The sequence below is a fragment of the Dermacentor andersoni genome, chromosome 1 (genome assembly GCF_023375885.2).
Source record: "Dermacentor andersoni chromosome 1, qqDerAnde1_hic_scaffold, whole genome shotgun sequence".
Taxonomy (NCBI): Eukaryota; Metazoa; Arthropoda; class Arachnida; order Ixodida; family Ixodidae; genus Dermacentor; species Dermacentor andersoni.
This window is the reverse complement of record NC_092814.1, coordinates 335,618,345-335,641,986: the sequence shown is the minus strand read 5'-3', so window position 1 is coordinate 335,641,986 and position 23,642 is coordinate 335,618,345. Positions and strand designations below refer to the sequence as shown.

General features: G+C 48.9%; 1 protein-coding gene and 2 pseudogenes across 1 annotated transcript in view; 1 reads left to right on the top strand and 2 right to left on the bottom strand.

Annotated features, from left to right (window-relative positions):
• Positions 1–207: 207 nt before the first annotated feature.
• Positions 208–23,642, top strand: part of LOC140219364 (uncharacterized) — a 28,207-nt gene continuing 4,772 nt past the window's right edge. Inside the window, exons 1-4 of the mRNA XM_072289136.1 lie at positions 208–426; positions 3,867–3,929; positions 5,210–5,284; positions 6,844–6,897. Coding sequence (XP_072145237.1) covers positions 208–426; positions 3,867–3,929; positions 5,210–5,284; positions 6,844–6,897 — 411 coding nt within the window. The remainder of the gene's footprint in view (positions 427–3,866; positions 3,930–5,209; positions 5,285–6,843; positions 6,898–23,642) is intronic.
• On the bottom strand, positions 13,303–21,048 carry LOC140215505 (uncharacterized; annotated as a pseudogene).
• Positions 21,224–22,883, bottom strand: LOC126516944 (uncharacterized; annotated as a pseudogene).

Sequence of the window (23,642 nt, the reverse complement as noted above, 5' to 3'; positions counted from 1 at the left end):
TAGACAATATCAACGCGACTAGTGAATGATGGCATCTTTGCTTTTATGTAGCTTTTCCCCCTCTGTTTTTTTTTCTGTATAAAACCTTGTATCAGACAATAAAGCTTCAGTTGGCACTAAGCACTTGTCCTTGTTTTTCCTCTGTCGCTTGTCCTGCTTCGCGCTGCCCCACACACCGTGACTGAGGTTTAGACAAGTTCGGCCGGTATGATCATTTCCGCATATGAGCGGGATGACGTAGACAGGGCCGGAAACGCGCTTGGTAAACCTGGTCACGTGGTTATTCCTGCATTGCCCCTTGCCACGCTTGGCTTCGCAGGCATTGTGACGACATCTCGAAGCAGCGCCTTAACTGCGAAGATTCTCAGCAAGTGCGGCGCACGTATCGCAGTGGAGGCGGACGTCAACTCGACACTGGCTCTGAAGGTGAGGTCAAGCATTGTTTTGTGCACCTTTACGCACAGATAATGGAGAGCCAAGATCACGGAGAGCATTTCAACCCGTAATTCATAACTTACACAGTTTTCGTATATCTATAAATTGAGAGGGCAAACAACACTCGAAACCAAGGGGGTTCCAATTTTTTCCTTCATTATCTGTGTGAATCCAGCAGTCAGTGAAGCCAATAACAACGCATAAAATAATTACCGGTTATGGAAAACGCAACGGCTGAACAGGAAACTCAGGAAGCGCATAGCATTGTTGAGTAGGGAGATTGAAGAACACCCTAGAAATTTACAGAAACAACAATGGGATGAGCTTTGTAATTCCATGGATGGTCGAATCAAACGAGGTGGAAATTGGAACTTACCTAGACATTTGCTTCATGAGAACGACACGAAGTCTGATAGGAGAACAGCAGTAGCACGACTCGTCCATCGTGAGAGTCAGGACACAACGGAGGAGGCCATTCTGGATCGGCTTGCAGCTAAGTATTCACCACTTAAGGATAGCAATGAGAGTACAGACCAGCCTGAATATATAGGGGAAGACTGTGAGCCTATGGATCAATACTTCACAGAAAGCGAAGTTCGCGCAGCCCTGTACGACCTCAACAGTAGATCCGCTGCCGGTCCAGATGGCATTTCTAATAAGCTGTTGAAAAATCTGGACGATGATTCTATAAAATATTTAACAGAGTATTTCAACGAACTCTGGAAAAACGGTGATTATCTGAAGGAATGGAGAATTGATAACACAATTCTTATTCCCAAACCAGGCAAGCAACTCAATCTAGATAACCTAAGACCCATATCGTTAACATCATGTCTGGGCAAAACCATGGAGGATGTCATGCTCAATAGACTGACTAAGTATGTGGAGAACAGAAATGTTCTTCCGCATAACCTGATCGGTTTCCGTCCTGGACTTTCGACTCAAGATGCAACGTTTTTAATCAAACATCACCTTATTCTTGCTAGCCCGCTACATACGAGAGCTCTCCGAGGCCTAAATGTAGAAAAGGCCTTTGATCGCATCAAACACAGGGCCATATTGGATATCCTCTCGGAGATGGGATTGGGTAAGCGATTGCATAATATAGTCAAAGTCTTTCTCGGTTGCCGTTGTGCTTGTCTCAGGTTACGCGAACTCCAATTGACAACCCTCGAACTTGGGAATCGTGGGACACCACAAGGGTCTGTCTTATCTCCCATGTTATTTAATTTGGCAATGTCAAAAGTAGCTCGAGGTCTTGCGCAGATTGAGGATATCCACTTTGGAATATATGCAGATGATGTAACAATCTGGAGTGCCGAAGGTAATATGGGACAAACAGAGACCAAACTACAGGAAAGCATTTATGTGGTGGAAACAATACTTGAGGGTATGGGACTGAACTACTCTGCTAAAAAAACAACGATTGATAATACGGATCAGTAAGTGTGGGCACAAGCCGAACTGATATATCCCAGAGAAACAACCCTGCATTGACATATACGCCAAGAATGGAGAACTAATCAGGCAGGTGGAGACTATTAGAGTGCTAGGACTTCTCCTGCAAGCGAATGGATCTAATTGCAGGATGATACAACATATCTCTAACAAGTCAGAAGAAGTCATGAGGTTTCTGCGTAGAATTACCAATAAGCATAAGGGGCTAGGAGAAGACAGTGCCATAAGATTGGTACATGCATTCGCCTTTTGCCACTTCTCGTACGTGGCAGGCATGCTACAATGGACACAGACTGATAAGAACAAGCTAAACGCTTTAATCAGACGGCTTATAAAGACTGTACTAGGACTTCCCATCAGCACGGCCAATGATAGCTTATTGTGCCTAGGGCTGCATAACACACTAGAAGAGATAGCTGAGGCTCAACAGGTGGCCCACCAGGAGAGACTAATGGGGACACAACCTGGGAGGGTGCTACTTGAAGAAATAGACGTAGAAATTAAGAACCACACCAACAAAGGAGAATTATTAATAGAATTGCAAGCGGGTCTACGAGAAACAATTAGGACGACCCCGTTCCCTAGGAAAATGCGCCCGAGACATAACCTCGAGAGACGGAAGGCAAGGGCCAAGGCACTCCTTCAAGACATAGATCAACATAAGCAGCCGGCGGTGTTCGTTGACGCTGCCTGGGTTGAAAATAAGGATGCGCATACCTCCGTTGTTGTAGACACTCAAGGTAACATACGGGATGCCATCACCGTCTATACCAAGGACCCAACAGTAGCAGAACAAGTAGCAATCGCCTTAGCCATCCGGCCTAATCGGTGGACACACATTTACAGCGACTCTAGAGCAGCCATACGCAACTTTACTAACGGATATGTGACACGGATAGCAACAAGGTTACTAAAGAAGGTCAACAGTGAGAGGATTGAAATCCGATGGTTTCCTGCACATTTGGGGGTGGTGGACGGAGCTCGGAGAAACCTCAATGAGGTGGCAACTGAAGTAGCACGTGGACTTTCTAGCCACGCTCTTCAAGACCGAGCATCTTACACTTCACCGGGGAACACAGAGATCGATTATTAATATATAACGAAATCACGAAGCACTATTATTTAAGCAGAAGGGAATACCCAATGCCTTACTGTAAGCTTTGAAGAGCCCAAGCGGTCGCATTATGTTTGCTACAGACAAGGACATACCCAAATCCAGATTTTATTAACAGGATCTATCCGCAGAGGGAAACTCAAACCAATTGTAATAAGTGCAATGGCATCATTACTCTTGACCACATCCTTTGGCAGTGCTCCGCGGTCTTCACAGACTGTGGCAAGAACAAGAATGGTGGCGGCAAATGCTACACAGTGAATCACTCTCTGACCAATTACGGGCAGTCCAGAAGGCCCGCGATGTGGCTGAAGGGTTCGGCCTGACAGTCCCAACGTGAAAGCGGCCCGCGTCAACCTAGGGTTGACCTTCAGGACCCAATAATATTCTTCATACCATACCATATTAAAGTGAGTGGACGAAAAGACAAAGTTACGTTTGTGTGCTTGTGAGTCCATGTGTATGCGTGTGCGTGCATTTATGTGCATTGTGCACGTGTGTGCTGCGTGCGTGTGTGTGGTTGTGCATCTGTGTATATGCGTGTACGTATGTTTATGTGTCTGCTCGTACGTACGTGGGCGTCTATGCGTAAACATAGGTGCGCGCGTGTGAGTATGCGTGTATGTGTGTACTTGCGTACGTATGTGTGCTTATGTGTGCACATGTGCGTTCTTACGCCTGAAGGTGTGTGCTTGCACGTGCGCGTGCGCAACGAAACGTCAGCTCGCATCTGTCTCGTTGTGAAGAACAAATGCCGTGCTATAGCTTTTTTGCTGTCATTTCCACTAAGTGCATGCCACGATCATCCTCATTCTATAGCAGTTTACGAAAAAAGAAACTTAACCGACTCTTTCTGCAGATACTGTCGCGCATGTGCGCCGCAACTCGGATGTGTTACTTGCATCACACGAAGAGGACAGAGGTATTTCCAAGCTCATGCACTTTTGCAAGGAAGCTGTTTGCTTGAATGTTTCTACGCGCTTGACTCTCTTAGCTTAGGAAGTTAGCTTTGTTTGGTCAGCGGCCATATGTCGGCAAAATAAATGGAACTCCCAAGGACCCACTCAAAAGATACGTTTCTTGTTAAAGGCTCACTCAGATTCAGGCTCACCAAAGTTCTACTCAGCCAGGCTCAATAAGTATAGCGTTGTGGGCGAGTTGGTTCGGATCAACGTCGTAAAAATTTTTGCCGCGCGAAGCACTAAAGTGCGGAAAAAGGAACAACTGACGAAAACGTACAAAAAAAAAAAAACAGCGCTCCTGTTGTCCTTTTGCAATCCTTCTTCCTTCGTTCGTTTTTTGTTCTTTTTTCCGCACTTTAGCTGCAAAAATTGCTGCAAAAATTTTACATGGATCAGCTAGGCTCACTCGGACTCAGACTACCTAAATTCTACTCGACCAGGCTCACTTAGACTCACGAAAATTCGAATTAACTAGGCTCACTTGGAATCCGACTCACCAAAGTTCTACTCAGCTGGGCTCAGTAGGACTCAGACTCACGGGTCGACCTGAATCTGAGTGAGTCTGAGTGAGTCGACTCATGTGTGAGTCTGTATCACACCTGTGGCTGCATGTTTATTTTTTCTAGTTCGCGAAACTAAATGTGAAGCTGAATCTAGGTAAAGACTCACCAAAATTCGAATTAACTAGGCTCACTTGGAATCAGGCTCACCAAAATTCTACTCAGCCGGGCTCAGTAGGACTCAGACTCACGGGTCGACCTGAATCTGAGTGAGTCTGAGTGAGTCGACTCATGTGTGAGTCTGTATCACACTGTGACTGCGTGCTTCTTTTCTAGTTCGCGAAACTAAATGTGAAGCTGAATCTAGGTATAATCCCAATTTTCCTCCTTATTTCCTTTGTATCAATGTTTGAAACACACACAAATAGGTTGACTCATAGGTTAGTGTGCCTACCTATGGTAGGCACACTAAGAAGTAAATACAAAGAAGTAAATAACGAGATCTTAGGAAGACTACGTAATGGTTAAGCGGCTTAAAGTATGTCGCTTCACCTAACCAAGAAAATTTTTCTAAATGCGCCTGTCTTGAAAAACCAGGCTTACAGTTGCAGATCTGGCATGAGCATCGCGTCCACTCTAGTTTTAAGCTAAAGAGAGAAATGCGACAATTGTTATTTCATTGCAACGATCGTTTATTTCTCGGTATGCTGAACTTCTTTTTCACATTGTGTTTCTTTCAGGACGTGGAACAACTAAAGAAAAACGTCATGAAGTGTATCGCCGACACTTTCCTGTTCCTCTACTTCTCAAAACAGGTGAGCAAAACAGCACCCAACCGCCATTTCATAACCAACTGCGTAAGCGGCGGACTGGACGCGCTTCAACTAATAATAAGTAACGGTAGGTTGAGTTCAGCGCTAATGTGATCTGAACACAAATTTTTATCGCTTGTTTAAAGCAGATTGTTAGGCTTACTTACCCCGGCTGCCGTCTTATCTCTACATTGTGGGCGGATCACTGTTGACTTAGGCGGAATCGGGCCCGGCATACGCTTCGAATGCGCTCTAATCGAACGCTCTTATCGTTTTTCTTTATTTTGCACAGTTTTGCTTGACTATATCTTTCTGAAATGCGCATTAAATTTTCATTAGAAGGCAGCGCTGGTGTTCGCTTCTTCAGTCTCAACTTGCGCCCTGTCTGCCGTACCAAGTTTTCCGTTATCGAGTTTTTCTGTGTTTTAGGATAAGATTTAGAGAAAGTCGCGTTGCCTTATACTGTAAACGTACGAGTAATGAAATTTCCTAGTTGAATCGGATACTAATATTCCAGAAAAAGGACCTCCGGATATCCAATCGAACGTCGAATATTTTCTCGTTTCTAAAAAAAAAAAAGTGTAATGTGAATTTTTGGTCCTATTGACCTCTTCAGCGTACCTCATAGGTTTAGCAACGCTTCGAAGGTTCTTCACGGGAACACGGCTGCGCTCGAGCATAGTGCCTTACGCGTTGAGCGCCGCGGTGACTACAGTACTCAGCGGTTATTCTTGCTTCAATACAAACCTGCAGGAAAGCGCAAGCGATCTGAAAGCGAAATTGCGAGTTCTAGAAGAGAGATACGTGGCGTATGCATTCTCGATAGCAGCGTGCAAGGAATACGATTGCTTAGTTACCATGTTGAAGAGGCAATGCCCCAGGGCTGTATAAGAAAACAATAGTCGAGATAGAAAGGAGACATATACGGAAGTACGCTTGAGTATACTTGAGCGCGTTGGAACGAACATCAATTGCACTGTTGGGAAAGCTGGCTGTTTTAAAAACAAAAAACATATACTAATGAACTGCATAATTACAAGGCTCATAACGCGTGCTAGAAATGATTAAATAGCGCCAGTAGTATTTAATGAACGTCCATTAGGCCTCGCATCTGGCTGTAGTATTTTGAGAGGGAAATCATTCAGTGATGAAAACACCATGTGTATAGGGCCACATATATACATAACACTCTTCGTAGAAGGTGCCCATGGTTATCTCGCGCTTTCGCTGTCCCGATCGACCAACGAATCTGTTTTTCCAAACGGTCTCTCGTACAGAATGCAGCAATATTGCTGAATATGAACGGCCTTGTAAATACCGTCCCCATTGTCATCGCCGTACGCCTGGCTAGGCACTTTAATACCACTTGTATGTTTATATGGAGTGGTTACGTAGGAGCCCCTAAGTCTATAAAGGCTTCTAATCTACTGAACCACCAGAAGAGTAAACTTTGGATGAACTAAATAACTTTTACTTCTCTTAGTGATTCGATACTTTACAAGCAATTGTGAATTTTCTTTGTGCGTTCCATTCTTCATTTTTGTTTCTTTTTTCCCATTTAGGACCAGTACGGCAAGTTCTTAAGACCCGTGAGAGACGTGGTTGAGGAGTTGAAGGTGCGTATTGGGCACATACTACTTATGCAATGTAAGAGTACAAGGAAAGCGGCACGGATGGGACACAAAAAAATTCTGCCAAATGTGTTGAGGAGGGAACAGAAAGGGCCAGCCGCGCGCTTTCTTCGTATAATTTTCGGTTTTGCTCATTGGCGATGGCGGAACATCGCGCGAGCTTTGCGTTGTGTACACAAGTACATTCCAACAAGTCGAGGTGAGGTTTGCAATATGCTAACAGCGTCGTTTGCAGTCAGGAAAATCGAGTCCATTTTGCCACGATGCACGCAGCCACGACGCCGCTCTCGGCGCTCATATCGCTTATATGACAAGAGAGCTCGCTTGCAACTGCACGTATACAAACCGTTAGGCATTTTCACAAGGGTGCTACTTTTTTAAAAAGATCAAAGAGAATAAAAAAAGTACAATATTGAACTTTAAAATTAATAAAGTAGCGTCAGCGGCTGTGCCTACACGAGTACGCAGGTTACCCGCTTTCAGATGAACACAATGATGCGTAGAAAAATTAAGGTATGCGAGGGTAATTCCATAAGTTTCCGGCCTGAGCAACTTTTAATGGAGGTAGCAACCAAACAACTGGGTCACCTTTCAGTACAATCTCCCTTCAGTTTAACACATTTTTCAGACCTCTGCACTAACATTTCTGTGGTCTTCAAAAAATAGTCTGGACTTTTGTCTTCATAATGTCCGCGGATGACATTCTTCACTTCATCATCAGCAGCACATTTTTTTTTCGTCGTTCTTCAGCTTTGAGAAGAGGCACCATGTCTGGGTTACAAGGCGGGTGATCGATTCCTTCGAAGCCACAGTCCTTCGCTGCAGCCTTTGCAACGCTCACCGTGTGAACTGGAGCGTTTTAGCGAAGCAGGCGGACGTTATGATGCAAAACCCATCGCCTCTTCTCGTTTAGTGCATCATACGGTTTGTGTCGAAGTGGCGCGTAATACTGTGCGTTCATGGTGGTATTGCTTTCCTTAATGTCGATCAAGAGAATCACGAGAATCCTAAAAGATTGTTACCATGATCTTCTTAGTCCACTGAGTCACCTTGGCTTTCCTCGGTTGGTTTTTGGTTTGCGTCATTCCACCGATTCTCTTTTGGAAAGGGGACCATGGTTTCATGTCCTGGTGACAATCGGCTCGAGCCCTTTTCTCTCATGCCCACGGCAAAGCTGTAAAAACTTGAAAGAACAGGTCACACGATTATCCTTCTCCACAGAAGAAAGGATTTGGGGCACCCATCTTGCACTGACCTTTGTCATGTGAAGCTTCTCATGAATTATGCGGAATACGGTCGTTACAGTGAGTCCCACCAGTGTCGCGATTTCTTTCAACTTCATCTTCCTGTCGTTGAGCACTTCCTCCTCAATGAGAGGAAGTCAGTGAGTGAGTGAGTGAAAACTTTATTGAGCTCTAGTAATTGTGTTCTTCTGCGGCTGGGGCGGATTCTTCAGGGGAGTCTTGCTCCTTGTGTCTTCTCCGGAGGTCATCACCCGCTGCTTCGTCCGTCCTCTATCGCAATGGTCGGCTGCCCTAAGCCCAGGGCTCTGCTGGCTTCTGTTGTCCGTCATGCACGCCGCACTAGACCTAGCTGGTCTTCGCAGCTGTCGCTGGACAGCAGCTCCTCCCATTGCTCCGCCCTTGGGTGTGATATGATTGGGACTACGTCCGTTTGTTGCCATGCCCATGCTATGTGGTATAATGTGGGTTTCTTATTGCACCATGGACACCACCATGCATAATGTGGGGTGCATTTTACTTAGCACGTTAATGTTAGGGTACGACCCTGTTTGTAGTTGTCTCCATGCAACGGCTTCTTCCCTGCTAAGGGACTTGTGCGGCGGGGGGTACCGCTTCCTGCTGCTGTCTAAAATGGCCGAGTACTCTCGAGATATAGGCGCGGGTTCCTGGAGGCTGTCGACGTTGGACGCTCGGTAATTAGCGTACTCTCGAGCTATTCTGTCTGCCTCTTGGTTTTCTGCCACCCCCGTTTGTCCCGGTGCCCATACGATCTTGCGTGCGACCGTTAATGTTGTTTTGTGCCTGTTTGTAGTTGCGTTCCACAGTCTACTGAGCAGAGTATGCGGAGTGCTCGGTGACTGATTCTACCATACAAGTAGTTACGGCAGGCTCTTTGCGAGTCCGAGAGTATTTGTATCTACTGTCCGATCCGATAGCCCTCCGCTTCCGCTATAGCAATGGCCGAGAGAACCAGCGAAGCGCTGGTTCTCTCTCGTAGCGCCGAGCAGACCATCGTTGCTACTGCATTCTTGGTTCCCCTTTGTCCGGTGCATATGGCTGCGTCCACATACACCGTTGTCTTTTGGGGAGCATAAGTTTTCTGGAGGTGTGCGGCCCTTGCCTCCCTGCGACTTTTATGGAAGTTGGGGTCCATGTTCCTTTAGATTGGTGCTATTTTAACTGTGCTGCGGTACTCGTCGGGGATAGCTTCGGTTCTCAAGATTTCCCGTGTCTGCTCAACGTAGCCGAGTCTCTGGAGGAGAGCTCGGCCTGTGGCTGTCTTCTGTAGTATGCACATTTGGGCCGTGAGTTGTGCTTCTCTTAGTTCTGCGAACGTGTTCTGCAGTCCGAGGGCTAGGAGTTTCTTGGTGGAGGTGTTGTGCGGTAGTGGGAGCGCAGCTTTATACGCCTTACGTATTATCGAATGCGCCTGTTAGATTTCGCTCTTGATGTGACTGTGGTACCGGAGACTGTATGTCATTCGGCAGACCACCGGACTGCTAACTAGCTTGAGTGTGTCTTCTCGGAAGCCATGGCGTCTGTTACAGACTCGCGTGATCATGCGTGCGACTTGTAGTATTGATGCGTTTAGTAGCGTAAGGGTGTAGGAACAGTGCTGGTTCGACTGTAGTCACATCCCAAGGTTTCGTATGATTGCCTTTTCGGATATTGGTGTTCCTTTCAGGCAGACCTTAAGCCATAGCTTTTCACTGGTCGGGGCCTTTTGGTTTTATTTTCCTCTCCATACTCGTACGAGCTCTGATTTTTCGGTCGAGCACGCTCGTCCTCTTTCTTTAACGTAGTTTTCTACACAGGTGGCCACTTTCTGTAGCTTCTCTTCTTTTTCGCTGAGTGAGCCCGTGTTGGTCCATATGGTGAGGTCGTCGGCATAAGTTGCGTGTTGTATGCCGCCAATTCTCCCTAGTCTTCGTGCCAGTACGACCATTGCCACGTTCAATACCGTGGTTGAGACGACCGACCCATGCGGTGTTCCCTTGTTAGGTGTTTCAAACTTCTCTGACCGAAGTTCTCCCATGCCTATGATTGTCGTTCCGTTTGACAGGAAAGCCTTGACGTAGCAGTGAATCCTTCGTCCGCAGTTCAGGTCATCCAAACCCGTGAGGATTGCTTCATGAATGTCTGCAACGATAGGGACAAATCCTTCTGTCATAACCTCCACGGGCCGATCACTGCGGGGCTCATCCTCAATCTTCTCTCTTCCCAGCCGAAATTGTTTTGCCCACTCCTTCGCGGTGGAATAAGAAGGGGAAGCTTCTGCGTACATACCATCCATACACTGTTTCATAACACTTGGAGGAACCCCTTATTTGGTGAGGGACTTAATCGGTACTCGATTTTTAGCATTATCGCCACTTAGCGTGCCTCGTGTTTGTCAGGCGAGTGCGTGCGTCACCTCATGCTCACGTCTGCGGTGCCGAAGTTGGGCCACGTGAGCAGCTTGTTCTTCGGCAGTACGCACTACCCGCGGTCTCACCATACCAGCGCCCGCAATATACTAAATGACTATTCGGTTCTTAGCGCAGGTGCGGAAATGCAACAGATATTCTTGTTTGAACCACCTGCCACAACAAATTATCGATGCGCGCTACGGCCATTTGCGCTCCCTCGGCGCAGTCAAACCAAGCAGCTGGCTAAGCCATGAGCTGGGGTGGCTGTCGAAACCCCATTATGTCCCCGCTTTGCGATATCTCGAACGTTGCCAATCACCATCAAAGCATTCACGAACCACAGTCTGTCGCACACCACACAACTTAATCCGAAATGTCTGTCCACAAAGTCCCTCTGAAATTTCGCATACGCACCTTTTTGCTCCTCCAATTTGCTGGTGCGGTACCTGCGTCACTTCACCGCATTTTCCACTTCGCGGCTCCTGTCTTCCTGTTGAGCCCGCCTCTTACGGGCAGCCTCTCAGGCACGATCTTCGCTGATACTCGCCGCCCGTTTCCTAGCTTTCCTCTTCCTACGCCAGATGTCAGCACATGCCTTACTGGTTTACTTCGCCTCCTCATAGAGGGCACGGGAGTTTTGAAGCACGGACATTGAAAAATGTATCGGAGGGTAGACATATAACAGCTCCGCTGTAAAAAAAAATTAAAAAGAAACACACCAACGTCAAACAACAACGTCAAAACGATACATGAAGATTGTATCATGTCGAAAATGGCATGAACCATGCGTACATCTTCGGGGTTTTATTGTATAATGCTTGCCATAACGCAACGTTTAACAGTAGAACAAAAGAACTTCAAGATAATTTGTCATTTTACTTCGTGAGAAATGCTTCAAGTTCTTTTATAAATTTTAAATCTGTAGAATGTTAATGGCATATCGGAAATGTCAATTCACACCCATGTCACGAGCTTATGAAAGCGTTATCTGGCTAACAAGCAGTGCGCAGTTCGTTCCTTACTAACTCGGCAAAGATTTACACCGTAGTCGATCTTTTGTTTCGTATTACAACAGATAACTTTTTATAAAGAGACCATTGCATTGAGCTCTAACTTAGAAAAATAAGAAGCAGCTGTTAACCTTATATTGACGGGGGTGGGTATGTTTATGCCAGATCATAAACAAAGGCGTGAGACATGGAGACACAATCTGTCCAATGCTATTCACAGCGTGCTTGGAAGAAATATTCAAGCTATTAAACTGGGAAGGCTTAGGAGTAAGGATCGACGGCGAATATCTCAGCAACGTTCGGTTTGCCGATGACATTGTTCTATTCAGCAACAATGCAGACGAGTTACAACAAATGATTGAGAATTTTAACAAAAAAGTGTAAGAGTGGGGTTGAAGAAGAATATGCAGAATACAAAGATAATGATGAATAGCCGGGCAAAGGAACATGAGTTCAGGATCGCCAGTCAGCCTCTAGAGTCTGTGAAGGAGTACGTTTACCTAGATTAATTAATCACAGGGAACCCTGATCATGAAGGAAATTCAGAGAAAAATAAAAATGGGTTGCATCGCATACGGCAGACATTGTCAGCTCCTGACTGGAAGCTTACCGTTATCATTGAAAAGGAAGGTGTACAATCAGTGCATTTTAACAGTGCTTACATATGGCGCAGAGACTTGGAGACAGACAAAAGAGCTTGAGAACAAGTTAAGGACCGCGTAAAGAACGATGGAACGAAGATTCCTAGGCATAACGTTAAGAGACAGAAAGAAAGAGGTTTGGATCAGAGAGCAAACGGGTATAGACGACATTCTAATTGACATCAAGAGAAAAAATATGAAGCTGGGCAGTGGCAGTTCATGTAATGCGCCGGTTAGATAACCGTTGGTCCATTAGGGTTACAGAATGGGTACCAAGAGAAGGGAAACGCAGTCGAGGACGGCAGAAGACTAGGTGGAGCGATGAAATTTGGAAATTCGCCGGCGCTAGTTGGAATCGGTTGGCGCAGGACAGGGGTAATTGGAGCTCGCAGGGAGAGGCCTTCGTCCCGCAGTGGACATAAAACAGGCTGATGATGATGATGATGATCACAAAATGCGAATACGCGCAAAATGGCCGCGTGACTGGCTACTCGGGGCACTTTGCGTGTGTTCACGGGCTTCTTTCACGCTCGGAAAAATACTCTTAAGTAGCGCGTATTGAGCCCCAGAAAGCTGTAACGGGAGTTTCTCATGTGGCTCTATAATTTTCTCAATGACACTTTTAATCTAATTATAGTAATTGAGAAGTTGATTAATTAATCAACACTAATTGGTTAATTTAGGCGGAATGCAAAAAAAATAATCTGAGTATCTGCAAGCGACGGCAAAGAACATTACCTTGGTTCTGTCCAGCTACGTGCCATTTGCATATTTTTAAATCTTGGTGCATGATAGTAGGGACACCCGGTATGTATATGTGAACGCGCAGAAAGGAAACCGAGGGGGCCCGATTTTCATTAGTCTTATCATAAGAGGTCAACAATGACACGAAGGACAGCATAGGGCAAGTTATCAGTAGTTCTTAAGCAAACTAAAGAAATGATAAATAAATTAATGGAAATGAAAGTCAAAGAAAAAAATTTGCCGCATGCGAAATTTGAGCGCAGCCTTTCAGCTGTTTCGGTTTTTCGATATATTGAGGCAAAGAATTCGAGCAAGACATGTCTGCGCCGTTAAAGACAACTTTTTATTCTTCACACATATCCATTCTTCGAGAAACACTGCACTCCCAGTTCTTGATTGTCATAAAGGAAGTTTTGTGTTCGGATAAATAGACGGATATATGCTCGACTTGCTGCACCAATGCCTGTTTCTCAAAGACGAGGCCTATGGAAGTATTTCGCGAGGTTGTCACAGCCGTGGAAGGCGTTACGAGCGAGAGGAACGGGATGTTCTCCCGCATAAGTGGTTAAAAATTCATGTTTGTCTTTATATCTTCATTAAAGTCCCCCACTACTAACGTTGGTGTGGCTCGATGGGCGGTGTTGTGTATCGCACCGCTGGCACGAGTTGTTGGAATCTCAGTGCTGACGCCCGTTATTGCAAATGGGTCGCAAGCCCCAAGGGTAGCGTTGGCCTGGCGGCCTGGGGCACTGGAAGCATCCGAAGGTCCCGGCAAAGCATGAGTAGACTGGTAACAGAACAACTTGTTTATTCTAACATCGCAAAAGAGCGGGCGGTCAGGTCGACCGAAGTGGAGAGACGGGAGAGCACGTAACTCAGCAGAAGAAATCGGAGCCTCTCTCTCGGCGTCTGGGGGCAGCTGCTTTTATAGTCTCGCAGCTGAGGGCAAGGAGGAACGTCTCGTCAGATGCGCACGTGACAGGGCACGGACACGCTGAGAGACATGTTGAGACGAATGTAGTGACGCATCCGCCGAGCAGGCGCCAGGCAGACCTCCTCGCTTCACACTTGGGGAGCTCCTCTCCCCGGCTGCCGCGCTTTGACAAGCGTGGGCACACACACACACACGCACACACGAAGACACGTGGCACTGAAACACGCCTGGACGCGCTTGGCGGGGAGGCTTGCGGCAGCTCCGAACGGGCCAAAATGTCCGCCGCTTTGAAGGAAGCCCCGGCGTCCGTTGCATCCGCGCCGGCTATACCGCGCGTCGTAGGCGAAACGTAACAGACCGCCCCGCCGGGGGAAGGAGATCCCGATGGTCAGGGGACTGCATCCGCTGTCCGGAGGGATGTCGCTTGATGATGCTCATAACCGAAGTCGGTCGTCCTTCGGCGTTTCTTGAGCGCAGGGCACAGAGAAGGCCTCGTTCTCTCGTTCAGGTTCACCCAGGACACTGCAAAGTGACTTCGGGAGAGTTGACATTTTTGTTCTCGTTCCCGGCAAGCGTTAGAACTATGCCGAAACTCAACCGCTCAGTCAGCAAGCACGGCACAACCCTCACTAAGCCCTGCCAGGCTCTTTCCCCTTTTATACTACTGCCTAGTTCCTTACAGTAGTTTAGCAGCACTCAGAACACGTCCACAAATTGGAAAATTGCACGAGAAAGCACATCATCACTTTGAAACACTACACAAAAGCAATATGTTAAAAATCCTGCCTCAGGAAGAAAAACATCAGTAACAAACAATTTTGAGGCTGATTCCCACGTTAGGGGCTTCGACTTAAGCCATCGGCGTTACCGTTGAGACTCCCCTTTTTGTAACGCACCTCAAAGGAATATTGTTGCAAAGCGAGGCTCCAGCGCAGGAGGCGGCCATTTTTGGGAGAGATGGTCTGCAGCCATTGGAGAGGGCAGTGATCCGTCTCAATGATAAACCTCGAGCCGGCTAGGTAGCATGACAATTTCTGAACGGCCCACACGATACACGCACACTCTTTCTCGGTGGCGCTGTACGCCTGCTCACGACTGGTCAGCTTACGACTAGCATACAGGACGGGGTGTTCTACTTCTCCATTTTCCCGTTGGCACAGTACAACGCCCATGCCTCGCTCACTAGCATCACACTGAACAACGAACCCTTTTGTGTAGTCGGGCGATCGTAGCACAGGCTGGCTTGTTAGGGCGCTCTTTAGGGCGCTAAAAGCTCTTTCCTTTGTCTCATCCCAGACGACTGTTTGCGGCTCTGTCTTTCTTAGAGCATCCGTCAAGGGAGCCGCGATATCAGAGTACCTGGGGATGTACCTCTGATAGTAGCCGGCGACACCTAAGAACGACCGAATATCGGTCTTCGTGCGCGGTTGCGGGAAGTCTCGCACAGCGGCCACCTTTATTTCAGAGGGGCGGCGACGACCCCGACCAATCACGTGTCCGAGGTAGACAACCTCGGCCTGTGCTAACTGGCACTTGGGAGCCTTGACTGTCAAGCCCGCATCGCGCAGGCGGGTTAGCACTGCCCGCAAGTGGGCCATATGCTCAGGCCAGGATGCGGAGAATATCGCTACGTCGTCTAGATACGGTAAAGCGAATCCTTGCTGTCCCCGCAACACTTTATCCATGAGGCTTGAAAAGCAGTATGGCGCGTTCTTCAAACCAAAGCTCAACACTTTAGGACGGAATGTTCCCATTGGTGAAATGAACGCCGCATACCTACTAGCCTCTTCTGTAAGTGGAACCTGCCAATAACCCCTGACAAGATCTAGGGTGGAAATAAACTGAGCGCTACTCACTCTCTCAAGGCGCTCCTCGATGTTAGGGATCGGATAAATTTGATCCTTAGTCATGGAATTAAGCCTGCGGTAGTCGACGCAAGGACGAGGTTCCTTGCCCGGTACCTCAACTAAAATCAAAGGGGAGGTATAATCACTCTCACCCGCCTCAATAACACCGAGCTGTAGCATTTTCTTTACCTCAGCCTCCATAATATCGCTCTGGCGGGGTGACACCCGGTACGCCTTGGATCGTACTGGCTCTGGGGAGGTAAGTTCTATGTCATGAGTAAGGACAGAAGTCCTACCAGGCCTCTCAGAGAACAGACCTTGAAACTCTTGTAAGAGCTGGTGTAGTTCGGTTTTCTGCTCAGGCGACAGCGATGCTTTACTGATTAAGTCACTAATGACTTGTTCGGTGTCTTTCCTGTTCGTCACTGAGCCTAGTCCCGGAAGCTCGACCGGAAGCTCTTCGGGAACGTTTACCATCATGCACACCACTGCTTCCCGTTGCTTATAGGGTTTGAGCAGATTACAGTGGTAAACTTGCTGTGCTTTCCGCTTTCCTGGCAGACTCATCACGTAGTTAACGTCCGACAGTTTTTGAACAATCCGTGCTGGGCCCTCCCACTGCACGTCGAGTTTGTTCTTTAGCGATGTGCGCAATAGCATGACCTCATCGCCCACCTCAAAACGACGGGCCCTGGCGGTCCGATCATAATAAACCTTGGCCCTCTGCTGGGCCTTTGCCATTGCTTCACCTGACAACTCCTGTGCCTTTCTTAAGCGTTCGAGGAGCTTAAGCACGTACTCCACCACGACTGGGTCGTCGCCCCTGCCTTCCCACGATTCTCGAAGCATGCGAAGCGGAGATCGCAGCGAGCGACCGTACACCAGCTCAGCTGGCGAAAACCCCGTAGCCGCATGCGGCGCGGTCCGTAATGCAAACATCACCCCAGGCAGACACAGCTCCCAGTCAGTTTGATGTTCAAAACACAATGCTCTCAACACGCGCTTCATGACGGAGTGGAGCTTCTCAACGGAATTCGACTGGGGGTGGTGCACTGAGCTGTGTAACAGCTTTACCCCGCACCTTTCGAGAAAGGCTGTCGTCAAAGCGCTAGTAAACACTGTGCCCTGATCTGACTGGATTTCCGCAGGAAAACCAACTCGCGCAAATATGGACAGTAGTGCATTGACTATCTCAACTGAGCTGAGTTCTTTAAGCGGCACTGCTTCAGGGAACTTTGTCGCTGGGCAGATCACAGTCAAAATGTGTCTGTACCCCGTGGCTGTTACCGGCAGAGGTCCCACTGTATCAATAACGAGCCGTCTAAAAGGCTCCGTAATGATAGGTACCAACTTCAACGGCGCCCTCGATTTGTCCCCTGGTTTGCCCACCCGCTGACAGGTGTCGCATGTCTTCACAAAGTGGTCTGCGTCCCGAAAACACCCTGGCCAATAGTACTCTTGCAAGAGACGGTCCTTAGTTTTCTTAACTCCTAGGTGTCCGGACCACGAACCCCCATGCGACAAGCGCAACAGATCCTGACGGTAGCACTGAGGCACGATCAGCTGATCGAACTCCACTCCTCTGCGGTCTAGATACTTTCGGTACAGGACCCCACTTCTTTCCACAAAGCGAGCATTTTTCTTGGCGACACCTTCCTTGACAATGCAGCGTATGTTTTCTAGGCTGCCATCCTTCTTTTGCTCGGCTATCAAAGCCGCCCGGCTGACTTTTAGCAACCTATTAAGTCCGTCTGACGTAGGCGCGATGAGCAAATCTGCAGATAGCTCTTCTAACTTTCCCGCATCGGGAATTTCCTCTCCAGTATCTGGTGCCTTTAACGCTACAGGCTCAATTTTATTCAGTTCGGGCGTGCTCTGAATATCAGCTTCTAACTCAAGAACAGCCCTCAGCAGTTCTGGTTTTCTGAGTTTATCTGAGACATCCAGACCCAACTCTCTTGCAAGCTCCAGCAATTTCGGTTTGCGCAACGACTTCAAATCTATGGCTGCTCTGAATGCTGCTTTCTCTACTGCCTACTATTGTCTTGCCGCAAACTAACCCGGCAGCAACGACAACCACAATTACCAGCTCTGTTTCTGACACTAACAAAAGCCTGGCAAAACTCAGAAGAAGAAAGTCCCGCACTCACCAAACCTCGCAGCCAAGAATTCAGCGCAGTCGTTCCGCTGCAGGCAACCAGTCATCACACAGGGCTCGTTGCACTGCTCCCGGATGGTCGTTGTGCTGCTCAGCATACAGTCAACCGCATCTCTTCGCTGCTAGCCTCCGTTGTCGCGATCTCACCGCTGGCAACCAGCTGTTGTGTATCGCACCGCTGGCACGAGTTGTTGGAATCTCAGTGCTGACGCCCGTTATTGCAAATGGGTCGCAAGCCCCAAGGGTAGCGTTGGCCTGGCGGCCTGGGGCACTGGAAGCATCCGAAGGTCCCGGCAAAGCATGAGTAGACTGGTAACAGAACAACTTGTTTATTCTAACATCGCAAAAGAGCGGGCGGTCAGGTCGACCGAAGTGGAGAGACGGGAGAGCACGTAACTCAGCAGAAGAAATCGGAGCCTCTCTCTCGGCGTCTGGGGGCAGCTGCTTTTATAGTCTCGCAGCTGAGGGCAAGGAGGAACGTCTCGTCAGATGCGCACGTGACAGGGCACGGACACGCTGAGAGACATGTTGAGACGAATGTAGTGACGCATCCGCCGAGCAGGCGCCAGGCAGACCTCCTCGCTTCACACTTGGGGAGCTCCTCTCCCCGGCTGCCGCGCTTTGACAAGCGTGGGCACACACACACACACGCACACACGAAGACACGTGGCACTGAAACACGCCTGGACGCGCTTGGCGGGGAGGCTTGCGGCAGCTCCGAACGGGCCAAAATGTCCGCCGCTTTGAAGGAAGCCCCGGCGTCCGTTGCATCCGCGCCGGCTATACCGCGCGTCGTAGGCGAAACGTAACAGCGGTTAATGCGAGTCGCAGGAGGTGCACGACGTCTTTGGCGAGAGCGGTAGGGGAATAGACAGCCACTACCAGCAAGCTGTTGGCCAACTTTGCGGCGTACAATTCACAAACTTCATGTGACGTGCCAAACATTTCGATCAGTATTGCAGAGAGACCCGTACGCAAGTAGGTAGCCACTCCTGACGCTCTGTTGTGGTCTCTACGAGTGCCACAGCAGTACTGGTAATCTATGATTTCGAGAGGCTCTTCGGGATTCATCCAGGTTTACGCAAGACAAAGTACAGAGGCATGCCGTAGAATGTAATCGTGATGTACGTCCTTGGCATGTGCGGCAAGGGAGCGAACTTTAAGCGCGGAGATCGACAAGTAGTGCGGCTGTTCAGTCATTGCGAGGCACTTGGCGGTGATGGTGTCAACTTTATGGGACTGCAACCGACGAAACTCATCGGCGCACTCTCGCGCGGTCGCAGCCACGGAGGGGGGGAGGGGGGGGTACACGCAGTGGCGGACGGCGGCGGCTATGCGTTCAGCTTGGGCAGTAGCACATCATCGAGATCAGCCGCCACCGGGCCGGCGCTCTGATTGCCGCTGCACAGGGGTGGCAATGGAGGAGCGAAGAGAGCAGGGCTCGCGCCGTGCGCGAGAGATGGCGCCAGGAGCGCGCGCAGCCTAAAGTCCCTTGATAGCGCAGCCAAGCGCAGCCTAAAGTAGCGCAGCTAGAGCAACGCGCTGGCCCCGCTACGGAGCTGGTTGCAACGAGGGACGACGGCGCCGCGAAACGCAGGAACGGGCGCCAAAGAGCTGCGCTCTAAAGCAACTGGCCGCAAGTGGGATACGAACCCAGCTTTTTAGTACTAACACATCAATTGCGCTATCAAGAGCCCCGATGCCGGGGCGCAACTATGGGCTGTCCAGAGGGCCCACGATGCGGAGGTCGGGCATGGCCTGACTGTCCCAACGTGGTAGCGGCCCGCAGCGCGCTGAGTCGCGTACCTCAGGACCTTCATTAAAGTTTTGCATCCATCCATCCATCCATCCATCCATCCATCCATCCATCCATCCATCCATCCATCCATCCATCCATCCATCCATCCATCCATCCATCAATTGCTTTCTCCCGTATGCAAAGCTCCCTATTTTATTGCGATAGCAATTATACGACACTGCAGGCGCATTTCTGCCATCGCTGTCGTCGTCGCCGCCGTGATGTTCCGTACAAAGTCCAAAGGCGATAATATCGTCACCGCAGGCCGTATGCTGTAAGTGCGAATGAAAGCGTGCGAGGGTGAGCCGCCGATGGCGGGAGAGGTGGGCGTTCTACTCCGGTGGCTGCTGCATATGGAGCGGCCGCACGGGCCCTATCTTTAAAGCAATCTGCGATGGGGACAGAGTGTAGGTACGACGAGGGCTTACAGCTTCGTGTGGGCTGTGTTCTCGACGCTTCGTTTGCATTGAAGCGAGAGGCAGCCCGAAGGTAAAGTCGCTTGCTGCTGCTGCCCGCTTCCTCACTCCAGCGTTCTGACAGCGAATTTCCGCAGTCATCGAGTGAGATGCGTTCACGTTTTTCACGTTTCCTTGTGAGTGATATGTGTTCACGATGGCACGAAAATTAATAGGGAATCGAACCCACGACCTTCGGTGTTAATTAAGGCACTCGAACCAATGACCCAACATGGAGATATGAAAGAACTTGTCTCTGCAAGTTGAATTCCAATTGACATTTTGAAGGTCGAGAGTCGAACCCACCACCGTTGGTGTTAAGGCGAAGTGAATTAAGGCACAGTTAAATAGCATAAAGTTAATTAAGGCACTCGAACTCACGACCATTGGTGGGAGTCGAACCCTCGACCTCTGGTGGGAGTCGAACATACTTGAAGATATGGGCGAACTGGCCATATATCCAAGTTGAATTCCAATTGACATCTTGAAGGACGAGAGTCAAACCCACTAAATTAGGTGTTAAGGCGAAGTGAATTAAGGCACAGTTACCTAAGATAAAGTTAAGTCAATCGAACCCAAGACATTTGGTGGGAGTCGAATACACTTGGAGATATGGGCGTGTTTGCGTCGCGACTAGACGGTAAGAAGTGTGCGTCCTTCCACTTTGACAAGCATCAACAGAAAAGCCCTTTATGGTCAGGAAGCAGTGGCGTCATAACTGCTGACGCTGCATAAGCTGGCGAGCTATCTTATCACACATCTTCCACTCTCTCTCTTTTCTTTAATGAAGCTACTCTTGTTACGAAGCTTGAAATCGTTCTGGAGGAACCACACACCTTCCGCTTCATGTGTGATTGTGACAGGAATCGTTACACTGTTGCGCGCTGCTTCTTTCATCACTGCATATTTCTGGCGATTCCGCTGTCAGTTGCGTTGTTCCTCGGCTATCTTCTAAACTAGTCGGAGGCAGCAGGACGACATGAATGCGATTTCTGCTTAGAGAAGCTGGAGTAGAGCCAGTACGATCTGGACTTGTCGGTGTTTCCTCGAACGACCCCTTCTCTTTGGAAGTCTACGATCGATATGTCTGTTCCTTCGGACAGCTCGGGCAGATCGCGCACGCCGTGGCGTCGGTCGTAGTCTCTTCTGGCGCTGACGCTGCGACCTCTCGAAAGCTGCCAGTTCTTGGAAGTCCGGCGTCCGAGGCTGGAGGCTTTCGCTGGACGTGGGCAGTGCCATGCGCAGTCTTCTCCGCATGAGCAGCTCGGCGGCGCTGTATCGGTTTTTCAGTGGGCTTATCCTGTAGGCCAGAAGAGTTTTATGAGCGTGAGCAGTTTTCTTTAAGGACCCCTTGATAATTTTCACGGCGGACTCTGCCATTCCGTTGCTGTGATGACAATGAGGGCTGGACGTCCCGTGTTGAAATTTGTACTCTGTTGCAAACTTTGGAAATACAGCGCCGAGGGCTCTTGAGAATTGCCGCCCATTATCGGAAACTACTACTTCCGGAATCCCGTTTCTGGCGAATGGATTTGCATTGGTTTATTACTCCTGATGAAATCAGGTTATTCAGCGGTACGAGCTCCACGTATCGTGAAAAACAATCCGTGACGACCAGCCATCACTTTCCTTCAAGAATGAATAAATCCACCGCAATGCGCTGTCATGCCCTATCTGGAAACTAGATTTGTTGCAGAGGCATCTTCCGGTTGTGGCTCTGCTTGAGGCAGCTGTGGCAGTTCTTAGAAAGTCGTTCAATGTCCGTGTCGATACTTGGCCACCAAACTGAGCTCTTGGAACGTGCCCGGAACTTCACAATTCCTGTGTCCCTCGTCAATTATTTCAAGCGCGGGTTGCCGTAGTGTCGATCGAATCACTATCCGAGAGCTGCACATGAGCAGGTTTTCAACAAGGGCAATGCTTTGCCTCTCATTCCAGTAAGGCTTTAGGTCAAACCCAACGTCTCGACGGCTTGGCCAGCCTCTTGTACACAGGTTGATAAGAGCTTGACATTCCGGGTCTTGCTCTTGCTCCTGGGCGATAAGTTGTAAACTCGGCGCTGTTACCAGGACAGGCGAAGCCACCAGTCAGAGATAGCCCTGCATCTCGTCCTCCAGTTCCATGGATTCCGGTTGTGGAAGAGGTGACCGAGAAAGGGCGTCCGCCACTGTCAGCTCCCGGCCTGGGACATACACAATGCCATACGCGTAGCGCATCAGACGCATGCGCATTCTTTGTAGTCTCGGTGTTCGTCAATTCTTTTTGACCCAAACAAAGACACGAGTGGTTTGTGATCTGTCTCGAATCTAAGGCGCTTTGCTACGAGATAATCACGGAACTTTTCACTAGCCCAGACGAGGGCAAGTCTTTATTCATTTGGGTGTATATAGCTCGGTAGTTGTAAGAATTCTTGAAGCATAAGAAATCACTTTGAACTGACCGTCTTTTTGCCTTTGGCACAGGACAGCTCCGAGACCGTACGATGAGGCGTCTGCTGTCACCACTGTTTCCATGTTTGAATCGTAGATTCACAGAACAAGGTCCGATGAAAAAAGAGTCTTCCACTTCTTGAAGGCGGCTTCTTGCGCGGGAACACACACAAAATCCTGTCTTGAGCTCATCATGAAAGAAAGAGGCTGAAGGACTTCCGCCATGCGGGGCACAAAGCGGCTCAGACAATTTGCCATGCCCATCACGCGCCGCAACTCTGTCTTGGACGTCGGATGTGGCATTTGTGTAGCCGCGTCAAGCTCTTGCTTATCGGGACGCACTTCGTTGTTCTCGATTGTATGTCCCAAAAGTGAAATCTGGGTGACACTGAACTCGCACTTATCTCTATTCAATGTAATGCGCGCTGTGCGGAGGCGGTCCATCACTGCCCGAAGTCGCTCGTCATGCTACGCCTACGTAACACCCCAAATAAGCACATCGTCCATGTGGCAGACGACTTCCTCCTGTCCTGAAAGAACCTGTCCTATTCGTCTTCGAAAATGTTCGGGGGCTGACGAGATCCCGAACGGAAGTCGGTTGAAATAAAATCGTCCGAATAGCATGATAAAGGTTGTGAATTCCTTGCTCCCTTCACTCAACGGTATTTGCCAGAAACCAGAGTTCGCGTCGAGTTTCAAGAACGTGCTGGCTCCCCGTAGCATTCTGATGGTGTACTCGACAGCCGGGATGGGATGCCATTCTCGTTCAACGCATCTGTTGAGTTCTGTGAAGTCAACACAGATTCGAACAGCACCAGAGGGTTTAAGAACGACAAACATAGGTGCGCACCCTGTAGTAGGCTCGGTGACAGGAGAAATGACGCCTTGTGCTTGCATCCGCTCGAGCTCTTGTCTTGTTTCTTCGAACAAAGGCAGGGGGACTCTACGTGGGGACGACAGCGCGAAAGGGTTTGCTTCCGGGTTCAACTTGAGGTCGTACTCTTGTTTGAAGGTCCCCAGTCTCTGGAGCACTTGTGGAAAGTCAGATTCGGGGCCAGTTTT